The following is a 19,064-nucleotide window of genomic DNA, read 5'->3' on the forward strand; positions in this document are numbered from 1 at the left end:
TGGCCTTACCTGGCCTAGATCAACCCCAAACACCAACATCTGCTAGTTCTTGTATACTGATTACATGTCAGGTATTAAAGGATTGGACACGACTTTATTTAATCCACATAGCACTGTGAGACAGGACTACTCCATTTCACCAATAAGGAGACACAGGCTCACAGAGATTAAATAATTTGCCCAGGTAACAGTAAGGGGTAAAGATGGGTTTTCACTAGGTTTAACTGCAAAGCTGCATTCTCAGCCGCTATGCTTCTCTGCCTCCTGCAGGTGAAATGAACCTAAATGTGTGGGGCTCATCAGGGATACAGAGAACAACAATCGTGGTCAAAGGCAGAGATTCATGGGAATCCTTCATCCCGCTACCAGCTCCCTCCCTAAGTCCCTTCTCTGCATCCAGATTCAAGGGGGAGGCTTTCCACCCTGCTCAGTGTCCCTGGTGCCCATCAAGGTGTTTGGCTCTGACAGGTGTTCGTTCAATCAGTGTTTGCACTTGAAGAAGTGACCTATTTCCAGAGTCCCAGGAGAGGTGTCCTACTGGCCAGAAGGAACATGGCTATTTCTTTTGGCAACCAAACTTACTGCTCCACTTAGTGGAGCCTGACCAGCTCAAGGGCTCATGTGGACTGTGCTCCAGGCCGGGGGTAGGGATGTGGGGCTAAGTGAAGACAGGGAGGGGTATTCGGCAAATAAGGAAACAAAGGACATCCCTGTATTGGTGTCATCAGGGACCAAATGCACCCAAAAGAAACTCTAGGTGAGGGACATGGCCCTGAAGGAAAGCCAGAGCTTGCTTTAGGTCAACTTGAAAGCTCTGCCCAGCAGATCCTCGGGCAGGGGCAGACAAGCCCTCATCCTTCACTTCTTCTTCTCTTCCCATTGCGCCCTGACAACTGCCTCCTTCCATCATCTGGGACTGATAACAAATCAAGCACAGGATGGGCATCTGCTTGCTCCCAATTAGGTATCTTCCCAGCGAGTTCTTGTTTTGTCTCCCACAACTAGGCACGTTGTGCAAACAACAGTTCATGTTATCTCTGTGCTCACCTATCCTCTCCCTCCCTTTCCTAGGTATGGATATTTGCATAACACCCATAAAAAAGGGAACCCAACTTGCCAGGGCAGCGGGTGTCTGTTCTGACGTGAGCCTCATGTTTTCTGCTGGGGAAAGCAGTCACTAGCATGGCGCTATGGGCTGCATGTTTGTACCCTGCCCCACCCAACTCAGATGTTGTAACCCTAGTCCCCAGTGTGCTGGTGTCTGGAGCTGGGGTCTTCGGGAGGTAATCAGGTCTGAGGGTGGAGCCCTCCTGATGGTATGAGCGCCTTATAAGAGAAACGGACAGAGCGTGCTTCCTCTATCTCTGCTCTCTACCACATGAGGACACAGCGAGAAGACAGCCATCTGGAAGACGGACCTCATCAGAACCTGACTGTGCTGGCACCCTGAGCTCAGATTTCCCAGCTTCCAGAATGATGCAAAATAAATTTCTGTTACGTCACCTAGTCCATGGTGGTTTGTTTGTTACAGCAGCCTGAACTGACTGAGATACATGGCTATGAGAAGCACTGAAGAATGCAGACTCCCTCCTGAGCCCCAGAACCAAGTGTGGGTAATATGCTGACTTGTTCTACAGAAAAGCAATTGTGTTGGGGCTTCTGCCCCCGCCCCCATCCCCCTGCCAGGCAGAGCCTGAGTTGGAGCTCCCCATGTGCAAGCTTTTTAGAAAAGTAAACTCTTTTTAGAAAAGGCACCTAGAGCCTAACAGAGTAGGGGCAGCCAGCAGACATCCAGTGTGTATTTGTTACATGAATACAGGTGGAAATGAAGTGTGGGTATCTCTTTACCTTTAAGTGAGAATTCAAGGAAAAGTAAACAGTAGTCATAATGAGGAGGAGATTGTCTTTCTGTTAGGGTGCGACAACTGCAATGTGCAGCAAAAGGCCAGGAGTAATGGCTGAAATATAAGATTTAAACAGCAGCCTCAACAACCACATAAATACCAGAATTCAACAAGGAGAAGGGCAGAAGTGTACAAAGTCAGTAAAGTGAGGGTAGTGGGGTTTGATCGCCCGGGCTCAAATCCTGGTTTTTCCACTTGCTGTGTGACCTTGCGTAACTTACCAAACTTCCTGAATTTTAGTTTCCTCACCTATAAAATGGGGATACTAATATGACCTACAACAAAAAGACGGATGTGCAGATTAAATAAGATAACGCATTCAAACTGGTGCGTCATAAGCATTCGAGGAATGTTAGCTGTTGGTACCATTTAAATAACAGCAGATACAACGATGTAACGGGCATTTATCCTAGCCTGGAATGGGTCCTCACAGGATGCAGTGGACGCCAAACTTGGAGTTAAGAGAACTATTTAGTGAGCAAACCTAATTTTTATCTCAGGAAACTGAGGTGGTCTCACCACGGTACACAGAGCGTCCAGGAAAAACGAGACAGCTGCCTTATTGCTTTGTCTCCTCCGACCAATTGGATTCATGCTTCAGGTCTTTGTAACGCAAGAGAAAACCAATCCCACATTAGTAATTTTAACAACAAAAAGCACAACACATATAAATGAGATGCAGGTGAGGTGGGATCAGGGTAGAAAGGGCAGGGGGCCAAACTCATCATAAAGCCACTGCAAAAACTACATAGGCACTCCCCTCGCCCTAAATCAGAATGGATTCTGATAACGAAGCGATCAAAGGCGAAGTCAATGAAATGCAGAAACATGTGCACCTCAGCCTCACTTACTTACACTCTGCCCGTCCCCCTCTCCGTCTCCCGCTTTTACACACACACACACACCCCTCTCCGCCTTCAACATCCCCATGTTCACTCTTAAATCTCTAACACTGTTCACTGGCCAAAGCATGTTTGGTTTTCTCAAACTGCAAACATGAAATGGGGAGAGGGACCAAAAGGAAATGCAGCCAGAGCAAAGGAACAAAGGGTTGGGTTGAAACCATGCTTTGCAGGACACAGATAAAGTCTAACCTAGAGATCTTTTTCTGACCCAGAGTGAAGCGGATGATTTTGCTTTGAGATGAGTCCTTGGATGATGCACTGTATTATAGGAAAGAAAAAAGTGGGAGAGATGAGTGAGGGGAGAGAAAAGATACATCAGACACACAAATAAATCACAGGAGTCTTATGACAATGAACATGCTCCCAGTTTTCCCTCTGCCCCCTTTTCCCACAACATGCAGCTTTCTTTGTAGGTCTAACTTTTCTGAGATGATAAATTTCCAATGTGAAGAAAGTGCTGTCCAGGTGACCTAAAAACTTTTGTGGTTTCCTTTTAAACACCAAATATCTTTTCTGCTACCAGTCACGATAAAGCCTTCTTCCCATACTTAGATCTGAACAAGGGGTCTCCGACAAGTTTGCACCTTTCTAAAGTATTTAGATGCTTTCAGTCCACATCCTACCAGGGTTCTTTGCATATGAACACCCTGAATGTGCCATAAAGTTGACCAAAACAAAGGGTATAGATGTTTGCAAGTTAAACTTATTTACCACCTTATGAAAGGTGAAAATATTTATCTCCTTGAAGCCATACATCCTCTACCATGTTCAAAAAAGGATCTGAGATGAGAAATACAATGTCGGTGTCTCTAGACTTAGGAAGTGAGGGAATAGGCAGAAGAGAATGAAGGAAAAACAATTGTTTTTTTCTTAAACTGCTGACTATTGATAATACGAGTATGTAAGGTAGACACAGATGGAGAGGGAAGAAGTCTTGGGGCTGATGCTCCTCTCCTGGACGCTAGACTGGGGAGGAGTTTCATGAGGAATTGTGAGGCAATGTGAATCAAGTTCTCAGCCCTCATGTAAATTCATGAGAAGGGCTGAAGTAAAGAGAGAGGGAGAAGTGAGTCTCCACTTGGCCACCTCGGGAGAGTTGCTCTGCTTCCTTCACGCCAATGTCTCAAGTGTCCTTGGCCAGCTTCCATTACTCCTGTATTCATAAACACCACGGGAAAGTTGCCAAGTTTTAGCATTTGCTATCCCAAGAGGTACAGTATTTAGGCATGTTCCTATCTGGCAGAGTTCTAACAGAGAACCAAAACAAACCTGGCATTTGACATTGGTGACCAAGGGTCAAAACCATTACCCTTGGGACTTGGGTTATCAAAGTCAGAATCTGGGGACAGTACTACAATGGAACTGAGCCAGTGAGGCAACTCGACTATTCTTCAATGTATAGCCAGCGTACTAGCAAGGGCTATCGGAGCCCTAGGACTTGAAAATAAGATATATCTTCTGGGAAGTAAAATGAGAAGGGGTCAGTATGTCATGGATGAAGCCAGTCACCTGCGGAAGTAGCCCAATCTGAGTGAGATAAAGGATGAGTGAGGACACAGAGCCACTCCAAAGGCCAGTCTGTGCCACCACATTGCAGGGCCAGGGGCCACGAGGGCAGGAACACTCTGGAACAAAGGAATATAAAAAGCTGGCTTAAGTGAGTTTGGCTCTTCTTTCCATAAAGTATGTATTAATAGTAGGGTGTTTCTTCTTACTGGGAGATGGCTGTCCTGATTGGAACATCGGGTTCTTGTAAGAAAACAAACACCCATCATGGAAATCAATGCCTGGGGCGGGCATAGCTCAGTAACAGCCGCCCAGTGTTTCTCCACACATGTGCCTTGGAAGCCTATGCAGTGAGGTGCTGTATCAAATGAGAAGAGCTCTGGGGCCGAGTTTGAGGAGTGCTTTCTAGGCCCCGCTTCTGAAGATCCACAGTGCACATGTGTGCTTCTCCCTGGCACCCTGAAATCAATAAAAACCACCACTGACCTAACTGCTCACACCAGAAATCTACGCTTCATCTGTGACTCCTCTCCCTCACTCCAGGTAGTCCACCTACCTGCAGTCCTGTGAGCTCATCCTCCAGAATGCCCTGAGTTAGTCCATCTCCATACCTGCTCCACCCCATCCCAGCCACCATCCTCCAGAGGACCACGGAAGCCTCTTAACTGGGACCCTTCCCTCTCTTCTTGTTCCTCCACATCCTTGCTCTCCAGAAAGAAGCAAAGGTGATTTCTGTTTTTTTAAACTGTAAATCAAATCAAGTTTCTCTCCTGCTCAAGACTGTCCAATGGCTTCCGGCCACTTTTACAATGAAATACAAACTCTCTACCCAGCTTCGCCAGCACTCTGTGACATGGTCTCTGGGCCACAGCACTGCACGACTCCAGGGCCCCCAGTCACACTGTCCTCCATGTAAATGGTGGCAGCCCTCTCTGCTTACAGGTCACCTGTTCACTTGCCTCCTCCCCTCACCCACTCAGCTCCAGCCACACTCGCCTCCTTTCTGCTCCTCTCACCTGCCCAGCTCCGAGCACAGGGCCTTTGTAGCAGCTGCTCCCGCTGCCCTGCCCGCTGTATTCCCCAGCTGAGCTCTGTACGCCTCACTCCTTGTCATTCATATTTCCACTGCAGGGTCAAGTCCGAGGGAGACCTTCCTATCAACCCCACCTAAGTTCCCGACCCAATCCCTCTGAACCCCGTCCTCTTAGAACACCACTGTCTGATAGTTCTCTGGCCTCCAGTAGAACGTACAAAGTAGGTACCCTGGCTATCTCATTCACCCTTGCCCCCCAAGTGCCTGGCACGCTAAGGGCATTCAAATACGAACTAAATACATGAATGTGTATCGGCAGATTCAAGGATCTGAGATGAACTTCAATAACAGTTATAACAACTTAACCCTGATTATCTCCCAACTCCTCCCGCCCCCTGATTTCTGCTCACCCTTCCCCTGGCCAGTTACCATCTGGGGAATAAACAGTCTGCAGAACCCGTGTGCGAAATGATGTCCTGATCACTCCATCATTCAGGTCCGTCAGAGACCTCTGATCAGAGCACAGCTCCCACTTGGGTGGTATTTCAGGGCAAGAGCGCAGAGGCCGGCTGCCTGGTTATCTATTCCTCATTGCTAGTCCGGGCATCTCTGCCAGCCCACACATTTCCATAATGTGAACTTGATACAATTAGATAATTCATTAAAGGATCTGATTTACATCACATCCACCTCTGCTGGTTTTAACAGCATCGCAATTGGGAAACAGCACTTCTCATGGGAAAGAAAAACGGTAACATCTAGAAAGCACCTGCTTTGTTTGAACTGCTTTGTGCTCTGCCCAACTCCAATGGGCTCGAAGGGTGTGGAGGTGAGTGGACAGCCCTATGACTATGAACGCAGGTGCTTTGGTGCACTGGAAAGGGAAGGCCATTACTCTGTAGCACGTAATAAATTAAATCGAGAATCTATTTGATTAGTGACATGGAGGTTTGATAGCTAAAGGGTTACAGCTTAAAAAAACAATAATTATTGGGGACTTTTCTCCAGAACCTGACGATGAGTCAAAAACGTTCTAGTTTCTAACCCCTTCCTTTTTCTTCTGCTATGAAAACCCAGGTTTTACAAGGTGACCTTTTGCAGAATTGTTTAGGAGTTCAACTATTCCCACTCTAACAGCAGACGGTAACGATTGGTGCTCTGCTTGTACGTCATTCGATGGTGAGTTCCACTGGCAAGCATCAGACCCCCGGGAACAACAACAAAATCCAGGACCTAATCCTGCCAATTGAAGGACCACAGCTGACACAGCCACCATCACGCTAAGGCCACCAAAACCCAGTCACACTTAATGGTAACTGCTCCCATCAGGGAATGCCAGCGCTCTCAGGGAAGGTGGCTCACGACCACTTGCCATCTCACTTTGTTCTTCTTGACATTTCTCTTCTGGCAAAGCAGAGCTATCTGCTGGAGGACAGCTTGCCTCCAGTAAGTAAAATTACTCCCACATACAACACGGAACACCCAAGCTTGTAGGCAGACATGCAAATGGTATTTGGAGTCTGTTTTAGGGGCTGTTGACTGCTTACGAGAGTGTGTGTAGTAGGCCAGGCTTAAGGCAGAAGCGGCTAATTAGCTTTGGCTGTTGGGGACTCTGACATAAAAGTACACATCACCACCACGCACAGGCGGAGGCCGGGGTTTCAAGGTCATGCTCCTGCCTCACTAACCACCAGCAGTTCTCAACACTGTGACACTGTGCGTGAGAAATCCCGTCAGCAGAGGCTAGAACTTGGCCCGTGTGGAGGAGGGCCCCTGACAAAACAGAATTATTATCAGTTGGCGAGGAGCCCCCACCTGGACTGCATTTCAGCTTGTGCTTTTGACTGCTGATGTGGTGGTGCTGGCTGGTGAGGCTGGCACGGGGCTTGGGGAGTGGCTGGCACCTGTTGCAGAGCAGTGCCAGCCTGGCACTGGAAAGGGACCCCGGCCACCTGGGACACGGCAGGCGACAGCGGTGAGGAGAGGTGTTGCTTCTGGGGCTGCTGCTGCTGCTGCTTGTAGCGGGAGAGGCTGAAGAAGAGACCTAGAATGGCCTTGAGGTTTCCATTCCTGATTTCTGCAAGACAGCAAAGAGAGTCTGGTTAGAGGAGGAGTCCTTTCTTGCTCCAGTTCAATGGGCTGTTGCGGCCCTCGCAGGCGTTGAATTCCTCCAGGATATGACAGATTTCCCGAACACTTATGTAATTGGTATCACAGTCAATTAAAGTCAGGCCTACACCACCAAGAAATTAGCTTCTTCTCCCCACTGGGATTAGAGTAGATACATGAGGCAAGTTGCAACTGGATGTCTGACGAGTGCCAGAAAGAAATTCTCAGTAAAGACACGACCAAAAAAGTAAGAGTCAGAGCAAGACTGTGCTTGCTCTAAGGGCAGAGCTAATGATCCGGGGACAGCGGAGGTTCCCAGCGCTGGGGAAGCGCAGTGGCCCTCACGGGGCTCTGCCAAGTGCGTGTTCTATGCTTCAAGCAACGCACAGTGGGCCAAGTGGCCGCTGTCCCAGCCCACAATCCTTGCACTGCTGCACCGCATCACCCTTACCTCAAATACAAGGCTTTGTGTCTCTCTTGTTCGCTGACTAAATCATTTTAATTTGGGATGGGTGTGGGGATAGGCTATGGGACTTGCTTCCGTAAAGAATTCAGGCAAAACTTCTCCTATACTAAAAGAAATTCGAGCACAGTGGGGATAAGAACATTTTTGTTCCAGATGGAATTTTTCAGATGTTGAAATGCATTTTCTTCAAGGCATGCATAGAGCTGCAGAGATGGAAGAAGGTATTTTTTCCCAGGCAGAGGCTGTACATGCAAGGATGTTTCTCCTTGGGCAGTCCCTTCATGTATGCAGTTCTTTTAAACACCTGCTGCTGAAGATCCCTCTGCTTTGCTTAGACCGTGAGCAGAGGGAGGGGTTCAGAGGAAGGGAAGCCTCCCAGAGGGAGGTAATGCAGGTTAGCCTCAGGCTAGGGAAGATGCTGCTGGTAAAGAAACAAGAGTTTCCTCCACCAACCAGTGGAGGGGCAGCAGGTATGAATTGGGTCCTTTCAAGCACAGGCCTCATTCCCTGCAAGCCTGCCAGTGCCCTGGGTGTAAGCCGCTGATTAGGCAGAGCTGAATTACTTCCTGTTGGAGCACGGCCTTCTCCAAGCTCTGAAGAAACTGACAATACACACTGCTAGAATCCAGCCTTCACTCTCTACTTTGGGAGCTAGCAGGTTCTGACTGTGGAACAAAACTGACAGGAGCACAGCTTTTGTAAACCCTAAGCCTTGAGTTCCAGTCTGAGTCTATCACTTATTAGCTGCTGGATCCTGGGCACGTCACTTACTCTCTCTGCGCCTCAATGGCAATATTGACACAGCTTGCCTCATCACACGCGGTTGTTTTGCAGATCAAACGAGAGCACGTATGTGAAAGCACAATGCAAACAGTCTGTCACTGGTCTTGGTTACTATGCAACTGTAGCCCCAGAATCCTGTATGAGGTCCCATATAGCTCCAGCTTCATGTCCTAAAAATGAAGGGCTTTACTATGGTGACCTTATAATTTATCATGAAACCACAATACATTTGAAAGTGAAGGGAGGTGGGGGGTGGGGGCTTCTAATTACACCTGAATGACAGGTGTAAGCCAGGACTGACCTGGACAAATCAGGATGCTTATAAACCACTGTATTCAATGCAGGGAGCAGAGAAGGTTCCAAGGAGGTGGCCAACTCCCCCCACCCCACTCCGTTTCTTTGGATCGGTCAGCTTTAACCCTTCCACTCTGCTTCCTTCTCTGTCCTCGGGAAGTCAAAAAGGAAGCACACACTGGTGGCTGGTTCTGCTTCTGCTTCCAAAAGTCCTTACAAGTGCATCGGGGCACAGAATATGCGGCTCGGACAGAATGATTCAGTGGGCTCATTTTACTCATGCCAAAAACGGAGGGTGAAGTGACACACCCGTGGTCACCCGGCTGGACAGCGACAGGAGTTAGGGACAGAATCAAGATGAGACCATCAAGAGCTGGCATGCACGTTAGGACCTATTAAGGAACTTGGGAAGACAGGTAATTTCCCCGAAATGAGTTCACTGAAAGGAGAAAGTAGAGCTAATCATGGAGACAGATGAAATCTATGTAAGATTTTAGTGCTTTTTATAAATGTCAGGTTATATACACCTTATTTATAATAACGGGAGCTACTACTAATTTCTAAGCTCTTCACATGCACGATCTCATGCAATCCCTACAACCTGGTGAGTATTATTATCCCTCTCTTAAGGGGAAGCAGAGGCTCAGAAAGGTTTTATGACCTCCTAAGGTAGTAAATGCTGGCGCTGGGATCTGAGTCTAGGTTTTTCTAGCTCAAAGCCTGGTCTCCTAACACTGTGGAACTTGGCTTTCTTGTGTACTCATCCTGTGTGGTGAAAAGCACACCAGATGATGTTTTATTAAGCTAGCTGGTGGTCATCTAAGTATTCTTCATTCTTCTACAAGTGTTCTGTTGTTGTGGAATGTGTCAAACATCCCATAATACATTTGTTTAAGCCATGAGAGAAAATCAAAGAAGGGAGGAACCGACAAATCAGCATTTCCCAGGGGCTCAGAGGTTGTCCCTGCAAAAAGGTGGCATGTCCATGTCACCACTCTCATAACCTACCAGCCCAACTCAAGGTAGAGCAGGAGGCAGCTTTGTCACACTCTACCTGCTGTGGTCGTTAACTCTTATTTTGTTCATAACAGTTTGTTGCATTATTCCCTAAAACAGCTTTTTATTGGTCAAAGAGCACAGTGTTCCTATAAACACACTGCCTCTGGAGGCAACATCTTTTATGATAAAGATCAGTGATTTTCGGAGCCAAAATCAGTTTGAATCTCCACAGTCCCTTCCTTCTAGACTTTGCGTATTCATAAGACTCACCAGCTCTGTTTTGTCTTTAAAATGGGCAGTGGCATGCTGTACCTTTCCCACAGAGTGGTTATGAGAATTAAGGGGAGATTAAATGAGAAAATGAGTGTGAAGCCCTTAGGACATGGCCTGACTCGGTTCTTCCCCTTTTGGGTTCGGAAAATATCGTCCCTCTCCCCACGGCCTCCTCAGAACTCACCACAGGGTTCTTCCCTGAAGGGAAGCCTGGTAAAGCTGTCCCGTATGCCAGTCCCAAGTGTCAAGAAGGAAAGGAATCATGGATAGTCTCACATCAGAGAAAACTCACGGGTGATCTCCTGTTTTGTATTGTTTTTTTTTTAAACAGCTTTCTTGAGGTATAATTCTCATCCATAAGATTAAGTGTACAATGATTTCAGTGGAGTTAGAAAGAGTCGTCATGCTCACTCACAGTCAATCCCCAAAACCTTCCCCAGGCAACCTCTAATCTGTTTTCTGTTCTACAGATTTGCCTATTCTGGACGTTGCATATGCATGGAGTCACACGGTACATAGGCTAGTGCATCTAGCATCTTTCATTTGCCACGATATGTTCATGCTCATGTCAGAGCGTTTATCATTCGTTTCTTTCTTTACACTGCTGACTATCACCCCATTTTATGGATGTACCACGTTTTGTTTATCCACTCACCAGATGGTGAACATTTGGACTGTTTTTCTTTTTTTCAGAACACAAACCTCAAGAGGGGTGAATGCTCCTGAAAGCCACCCAGGTTATGATACGGGTGCTCTACAACAGACAGGCTCCAAAACAGCTAGAATGTTCTGTCCCTGTTTCTGAATGTCGTTTCATGAGGCCTGGTAAGCAGGCTCCATGGGCAGTCTAAAAACAAAATGTTATTTTTGCCAACTCACAAAAATGTTTCCCTCATGACATTTCCCAAGGCTTTGGAAAAAGTATCATTTTGTATCTGATCAACTGTCCTTATCCTCCTGATGTCTAGAGAAGGAAAAAAAGGTTGACCTAGAGTGAACTGACTTGTCCAAGGAGACACTGGCTGGCTGGTGTCTCAACCAACAGGGGAACCCTGCTCTGCTTTCTCTTCCTGTGGGTGCCCTCATGTAAACTGAAGAACAAACTGCATATCCAGTTTCCAGTAGAATTCAGTACTGCCTGCATTCTTAACGTCTTTGGGTTCTGACTGCGCTCTTTGTTCCCATTGGCTGGTACTAATCTGCACAGATGCCACAGGGTATATTAGGCACAAAGGGTAGCATAAGTAGGAGAATTATTTTCTTTCAATGTTATTTAAGAGAAACCTCAGGCCTGGTTTCCAAAGGCACGAGCCCTGGGATAATCTAATACAAAGAACCTGCTCTGCAGGGAAGAAGAGCTTTGGAGCTAAAGGGAAGGCTGCCTCAGACAGCACAGGTGCAGGATTCCTATTCAATCGCTTTCAGCCACCGTGGCTCGCTCAGCTGAGTCAGGACTACGGATTCTGGGGCATAATTCCTCAAGATGGGCCGTCTACACGAACCTACATTCACCACATAACTTCCCACCCCACTCCTGCAACACTTCTGTGGACTGCTCACCAAGCTTGTCAAAGATTCTACCCACAGGGGAAGTGGCTGAGGGGCTGAGAGCAGAGCCTACAGGGTCCCTTCTGGTGAGAGACAGAAATGGTCCCCCATACATGGCCAAACTCAGGTGACATGGGTAGGAAATGATGCACATGCTGTTTTTACCCTAAATGTCCAGAAAGACCTCCTGCGTTCTGGCTCAGGATGAAAGGTGAAACAAGCTCAGCATCTCAGTCGCTGGACATCAGAGCAGCAAACCCAAGTCTGAGCTCATCAAGTCAGCAACCGATTTCCCTTGGAAGCATACACTCCTTGCCGGAGGCACCTGGAAGGATCTTCCTGCCTCTGTTTCTCCAATCTGCAAGGCTGACAAAGAGCTAGTCCTTTGCTCCCACCATACTACCTAGGCCCCATTTTACTCATATGTCTAGATTTCCTTTCACCTTCCTTTTCTCTGATGAATGCCTATGCATCCTGTAAAACCCAAGGGAAACATCACCGCCTCTGTGAAGCCCCCCTGACTGCGGACTGCTGCAAAGCGGACTGCTGGACAGCTGACTGCTGTTTTTCTTTGGGAAGCACTGGATCCTGTACCATGAGCACAACTCTCAGTTAGAATTAAGGCGAGCTTTGTATGACTGACTTGACTCTCTGTGCACCCCAGGGCCTAGCACTATGCCTGGCATATAGGACGTGCCCTGCGAACAGTTGGTGAACTAAATAGGATACACCTGCCTTTCCCCTGGACCTCTATTTCTCTAATACAGGGAGATGGGCTCAGGGCCAGGTGGCACAAACCCCAGGTGTTCTCGAAACTCCCAGGGATAAAGGTCATCCTTCCTCACAGGGACAGGATTACAGATGGTCATAACAGGTGGCATGTGTGTCGGGGAGGGGTTGAAGGGATCTTGAAAATCACCCAGGGCAGGGTGATATCCAAGCTCACAGGACTCTGGCAAGTCTCCCGAGCAAACGGATGGGTCCAGCCTTCGAAAACACTGAGCGGGTAAAGAGGTTCAGTCCAGGGACTGTGACCCAAACCAGCAGCATCTCCACAGGATTCACCTGGGTCTGCAGCTTCTGCCCACAGGCACCTGCTGCCTGTGCCTGGGAACAAAGGCTCTCTGTGGCTCTCTAACAGACAGGTTGGGGCAGGACCTGCGCTGCTGAAATGCTTCAAGGACAGGTGCATACACCCTCCTGGGTTCGAAACCAGCTTTAGTCACTGGGAAAGGGTGGAGATATACCTGTGGGGCTTTCCAACCCCTGATGTTTTATTTATTTTTTTTCATCAGAGGAGGAGCCTCAGGGCACTCAATCATCTTCAAAAGGAAAACAAAAAGCATTAAGACTACATTATTTCTTTAAACACTATAATGCTTTTCTAGTACTTATACAGGTGGTTAGCAGTGTGGGTAGCAGTGAGTAGTAGAAAACACCAGGCCTTTGAATCAGCAAATCTGAGTACCCACTACTGACCTCGTGGAACTCCTTTTCCCCATGTGTAACTTAATCTCTTTTGGCCTTAGTTTCCTCATCTGTATTATGGGGATAATGCGAATACTGATCTCATAAGGTTTCTGGGAGGAATAAATAAATATAAAATGTGCATGGCACTTAGCTCCATGACTCACACATGGTGAGTTCTCAATAAGTGGCTTCCATTCCTATAAGTTACCAGCATCTCAAGTAATCATGAAATTGTGAATGAGGCCCATTTGAGGATAAAAGGCTCTACGTGTCCTTGCTTTATAAGTTCAAGGAGTGGACCAAGGTTGGGTCCAGTCATCCCGTAAGAGGGCACGAGTTCAAAATCAGTCTTACCACAAAACGCCATCATCATGCCTCACTTCCCCCCAAAAATCAATACAAGATGTAGATGAGAGAGTGTCATAGAGGGTGGGGGAAGGGGATCATGTTTGATGACCACAGAGATAGGGTATCTCCTCCCTCACCAAGGAGAAAGGTGGCATCCCTGCACTCCTCACAGTCAAAGACCAGGAGGCTCTCGGAGAATCACTCCAAGTAGGGGTCCTGATATCCCAGCCCCAGATGGACGCCTGCTTAGCAGAGAGTTGGCCTCTTGGCCATCTGAGAGGAAAAGAGCTGAAGACAGATTGTATGGGGGGGTGGGGGGGGGACTTCCAGGTGACAAGAGGCCTGTTCTACCGACTGCAAGTGGAAGATGGAGCCCACACGTTCCGGCGGGTTCTGTGGGGGATAAACGGGGAATCATGAGACCGAGGGCTATATCTTACCAGGATCACCTGAGTGTAGGGCCGGAACCCGGGAGATGGGACATGAATGCTCCCAGCTGGGAGTGAGCTGGAAGAACAGGTCGGCTCTCACAGAAGACTAACTACCAAGGCCCTGGGAGCGGCATGGGAGTGAGTCCCTGGTCAGCAGAGCATGCAGAGACTCCCACCTGGGACAGTGGCAATTATCCAAGAGGGGGACAGCAACTTCACTGTCAGCCACACTCTGCTTCCTCTGTGCTGCTCCAGTCCTGGAGGTTCAGGCACAGGAACAAGGGGAGGGAAAGGAAGTCACGTCATCATGTCCTCATCCACCCCAGAACCTTCCAAAGGCACCTGCACTTGGGGGGCCTAGGGGAAGAGAGCTTTGAGTGGAGTTTGAGACTGAAGTTGAAAAATGAACAAGACTGAGTCACAAAACTGAAGCACAGAACTGTTCTAATAATGAGTGTGACTCAAAAGTTACCGATTCTGGCCACCATTGAATCCTGACCCAGCGGAAAAATGGAGGGGTCAACATAACACAGTTAGGGGCAGTTACTGAAATACCAAAAATCCACAACGATTGATACACTCGTTACAAGTATGCTCCTCTCTGCTCAGAGACTCACAGGCCCACATCCCACGGAGAAGCGGCTGGGGAATGGCGGACGAGTGTCTGTGCATTACATACCCTCAAGGGCTGTACAACAATTCCTAAGACAGAGTTCTCAATCTTTTTTGATTTCTTCCACTTATATATACATGGCATGCCTAGATTTTAATCCATCTGCTGTCCCCAAAGACGCCACGAACATGAGCTCTGAAATCACACAGACTTGGGTGCAAATCCTGACTCTGCCACACACCAGCTACAGCCCTTGGGGTACGTCACTCATAAGCTCTTTAGGCCGAGGTTTCCTCATCTGTAAACTCAGCCTATTAGAAATTCCAACTTCAGTTGTGAGAGCTGGACGTGATATGTGTAAAAGCCTTAAAAGCGCAGCTGGTATTTATTCAGTCAACAAATGTTTATTGACTAGATTCTCTATGCCTTAAGGCACAGAGGATGCGGCAGGTGGATGGGGTGGTGGTGGAGATAACCGAGGCAGAAAGCAGGGCACTGGGTAGATAGATGGCAGAGTGGCCAGTGGCCCATCGAGCCCTTTCTGCTGAACAAGACTCTGTAAAAGTCTCAGCTGATGCTCTGCCCAGGGGCCCAGACCTGGATCCCACCACGCCCAGAAACTCGGAGCACATGCCTGCCACCTACAGGCCAGCATGAGAACTCTCCACCAGGAGGAAATAACATGTTCCTGGGGATGGGAATTTGCATCTCCCTACCTATCCAAGGAAACACCACCACCAATCACCCATGTCCCGGCAATGTACACATCACACCTCATTTCTCTCTGATCTCATCCCCATGGAGGAAGGCTCACACCCCAGGGCAAAGGAACCCACGTAGGACCCCCCTCCCCCGCCCCCGCAGAGCTGGGATTACGACGCACCACCCAACAGCTGCTTCAGAGACCTCTGGAAACAGTGAGACCAGGCCTGACCTGGGACAGGCCCAGCTCATTCCAGTTCCCACTCAGGGAATTCCAACAGCCACACTCCGAGACACGACACACCCACGAGGCCCCGGTAGTGGCCACCCACCCCAAATACTGGAAGAGACTGCAGCTCAGAAACACAGCCAGGAAAAGCAAACTTCCATTGAATTGCAGAACAGAGGCAAGGAACCGGCTGGATTGCAATCCATCACCTTTGCAAACTTACCTGCTTGGTTGGGCTGTGTTCTTCCTCACTGCTCCCCTCCTCCACACCCTGACCACCTACCCGACCTGACCACCGAAGTCCTAAGTCCGTGTTAACAGGCATCTTTTCAAAACGCAACTTTGCTAGGGAAAGGGGATGTCATCTAAAGCCCAAACTGCTTTACCTGTTCTGGGAAAAGTGGAGGCAGGTGCAGCCTAATGAGTTTGGGAGCATGCCGGGGCCCATGGCAGCTCTGGAGCTGGCAGCTGCTTGTGTTTACAAATAGGAGAGAGAGCACAAACGTTTCCAGAGCAAGATGTTGCCTGAAGAGGCTGAGAAGTTAGACCAGCCATCTCCAGACCAATACCTAATTGAATAGAAAACCACCAGCAAACAGTAAGGTGCTAATTAGCCACGAAATTTGAGTTAATTAAAAACTAATCGGGATGTCAAAATGTAGCATCTCATTAATAAATCAAGGGCTTTTATTTTTTTTAAGCTAAAAAAAAAAGTACTGCTTCCTCTAATAAAAGTAAGAGATAAGGATTCGGCATTGCTCCCTGGGAACTGTACACTTTAAATACGTTCTGTGGTGAAGTGTTCTCTCTCCCACAGATAAGGCCTGGCTTGATAATTAACTGAATTGCTAGTCGGGTGAATAAAATCAGCATTGTTTGATCAAGCCCTTCTGAAAGAGAAGCGGCTGTGTCCTCACAATTCCCTCAGTGTCTTGCAGACATGGCCAGCATGGTTGAATATGCATTCTTGGAGTGAGTCTTTAGGTTGTCAAAAAGTTGGCATGCTCAAGTCTAGACAAGCACTGAGCTACATCAAAACCAGAAGGAAAAAACCAGAAGAGCCCACCAGCATCTCTTGTTTTAACCATAGTCATGTCATCAATAAGTAACAGGTGGGCATTTCTAATGATGAAAAGGCAGCTTCTTGACAAGTGCTGACTTACCTTCTGCAGACAGCCCCTGGATGTTTATTCCCTTAGCTGCCAGGAAATTCAAGCAGGCATCTATATTTTCAATCTAGGAGGAAAGAAACAACAATATACACTCAATAAATGTTCAACCTTCTCCAGAGCCATCTCTTATTAGAAACAAAGTGCTATGTCAGAGAGAGGGTTCCTTGTGCATTCGCTAAGGTTCTTCATAAGGAAAAACAGAAGGACGTGAAAACACCGGATGGACAGATGGATGCAGGTCAAGACTCTCTCTGCTTTGTCTGTACTTGCACAGGAAAAGGTTACCTAATATACCAACCATACAGAGCCAAAAGTTGAGGCCTTGGGTTGCTCACGACTGCCAAAAATAACCAGGGTGGAATTGGAGCTTTTATAAGGATCACTGTCACCAGTGCAATCCTAAAAACTTGAGCAGCTTCCAGAAAAACAGAGGTGGGACAAGGTTAGTAGACCCACCTCTCTACTAGCAGCTCGGAGAAATTTCTAGCCACTGAGGCGGCAGGAAGTCAAATGTACAAACGGTGAATGGGAATTTCAGCAGGAATCTGGATAGTGTTTATTCAAAAAATTCTCAGGATGGCAGGCATTGCAGATGAGCAGGGAGGGCTGCAACCTCACGGAAGCCCTCTGTCCTTTGTGTTTTCTGTAGCAAGAAGGGACCCACCTGACAGAGACCGGGAGGCCTCCCATCTTTGCCAGGGCTGATGCCATGGCAAAGGGTGAGCCAAAGTACAACCCTCCCGAAAGAACAATTAGGTCATTCCTAAAGGTCTGATTTGAATTCAGTTGTCAGAGCTAATTATTTTTGGTCCACAGGAAAATGTTCGGGCTTGATTAATGTCAACAGTGACCATACATAAAAGAAACTGTTTTTGACTTGGCACAAGGATCTTTGAATTTCATACAGTTTGCATTTCACGAAGGCAATCTCCCTTACCTCCACAACCATGCACCACCCACCTGACTTCCTAGGCACCATCAACATTCTTATGACTGAACCAGTATTTAACCCGTGGAATGTATTTTGAACTAATAAATGACTGTCTTCCGCAGTACATGGTATACATATGATTTTTCTCCCTCCCCTCCCCCAAGCAATATCCCGATGGCTCCTTCATAGCCACAGAGAATGAAGTGTCTACATTTTAAGAGCTCTAATTTGAGTAGAGTATGCTCCAGTCTTCCAGCAGTCTTCTTGAAGGTCACATCAATGGTTCCCCAGATGTCTGGCATTTTCCTGCTCTACTTTCAGTCTTCACATCTTTCAAACGCTTTAAGTTAAGCTATGGGACACCTGACTAAAACTGCACCCATTTTAGAAGAATCCACTCAACCCTGAACTTGAGGTAACTCTATCCTTGCATTTTTTAGCTCAGGATTCCATTTCTTTCCCAGCCTCCAGCTCACCTTCAAGACAACTTTTTTTTTTTTCATCTCAAGGCAAAGTGGAAGAAGGGAATTTCCTGCAAACTAAATAAATGTTGATGCTATGGGTTATACCTGCCACTACCACAGAAAGATTGCTTTTAACTCTTTCTTCCTTCCAGCCCAGGATGACTGACAGCGACAATCAGGTGCTACCATCATGAAGGGAAGTGGGGAGGGGAAGGAAAGGAAGAGAATGGCTAGACCGGACTTGTGGAAGGTGTTTTGGAGCAATTTGCTTCCATTTGTAAGTGTAATAAAAAGTATCATCCTAAATGCTATTTCACCCTATTACAAAACCTCATTTTTGAGAAAATAACTTGTCAGCCCTTATTTATGCTATTGTACACAGTAGTAACACACCAAAATCAATGGTGGAGTAAGTAAAGGCTATGCTCACCACCTCCCAAGACCACATCAAAATTAGAACTAAACTATAGAACACGCATCATTGAGAATCACATTAAATGTAGCTGCACAGAAGTCCTATAACTAAGGACATACAGGTGAAGCCATGTGGAGACCGACAGGAGAGGTGGAGACATGGAAGGGACTAGTCCCACACCCACGTGGAAAAAACTGGGAGGGATATCTCAGCTCAAGGTCCCCATTCCCTGAGGAGTCCCATCCCCACATCAAGCTCACCAGCGCTGGGTTCCAGGGCCAGGGTGAGAACTTCTCCTAACCAGTGGCGGAGATTGTGGCTGAGTGAGCCAGGGCTGCTGGAGTCCCAGGCACTCTTCTTAAAGGGCCCATACATAGACTTACTTGCTGACAGACTCACTTGCTCTGAGCTCCAGCTCTAGGGCAGCAGCTCAAAAGGTGCCGTATCTGAGTCTCGGTGAACATGTCCA

At 47.6% G+C, this 19,064-nt stretch overlaps 1 protein-coding gene across 14 annotated transcripts in view; it reads right to left on the bottom strand.

Annotated features, from left to right (window-relative positions):
• NAV2 (neuron navigator 2) overlaps positions 1–19,064 on the bottom strand; it is a 702,045-nt gene that overhangs the window by 204,636 nt on the left and 478,345 nt on the right. For 12 of the 14 annotated variants that reach the window (XR_004424298.1, XR_004424299.1, XM_033118993.1 and 9 more), the window contains exons 4-6: positions 16,777–16,849; positions 7,164–7,425; positions 2,999–3,067 (exon numbers count right to left, since the gene is read on the bottom strand). Coding sequence is in view for 12 of the 14 variants with exons in the window: in XM_033118993.1 (XP_032974884.1) it covers positions 2,999–3,067; positions 7,164–7,425; positions 16,777–16,849 (404 nt within the window). In the remaining 2 variants the exon portion in view is untranslated. The remainder of the gene's footprint in view (positions 1–2,998; positions 3,068–7,163; positions 7,426–16,776; positions 16,850–19,064) is intronic. The other 2 variants (XM_033118998.1, XM_033118996.1) reach the window with 1 other exon arrangement.

This window comes from Rhinolophus ferrumequinum, chromosome 11 (genome assembly GCF_004115265.2).
Source record: "Rhinolophus ferrumequinum isolate MPI-CBG mRhiFer1 chromosome 11, mRhiFer1_v1.p, whole genome shotgun sequence".
Lineage (NCBI taxonomy): Eukaryota > Metazoa > Chordata > Mammalia > Chiroptera > Rhinolophidae > Rhinolophus > Rhinolophus ferrumequinum.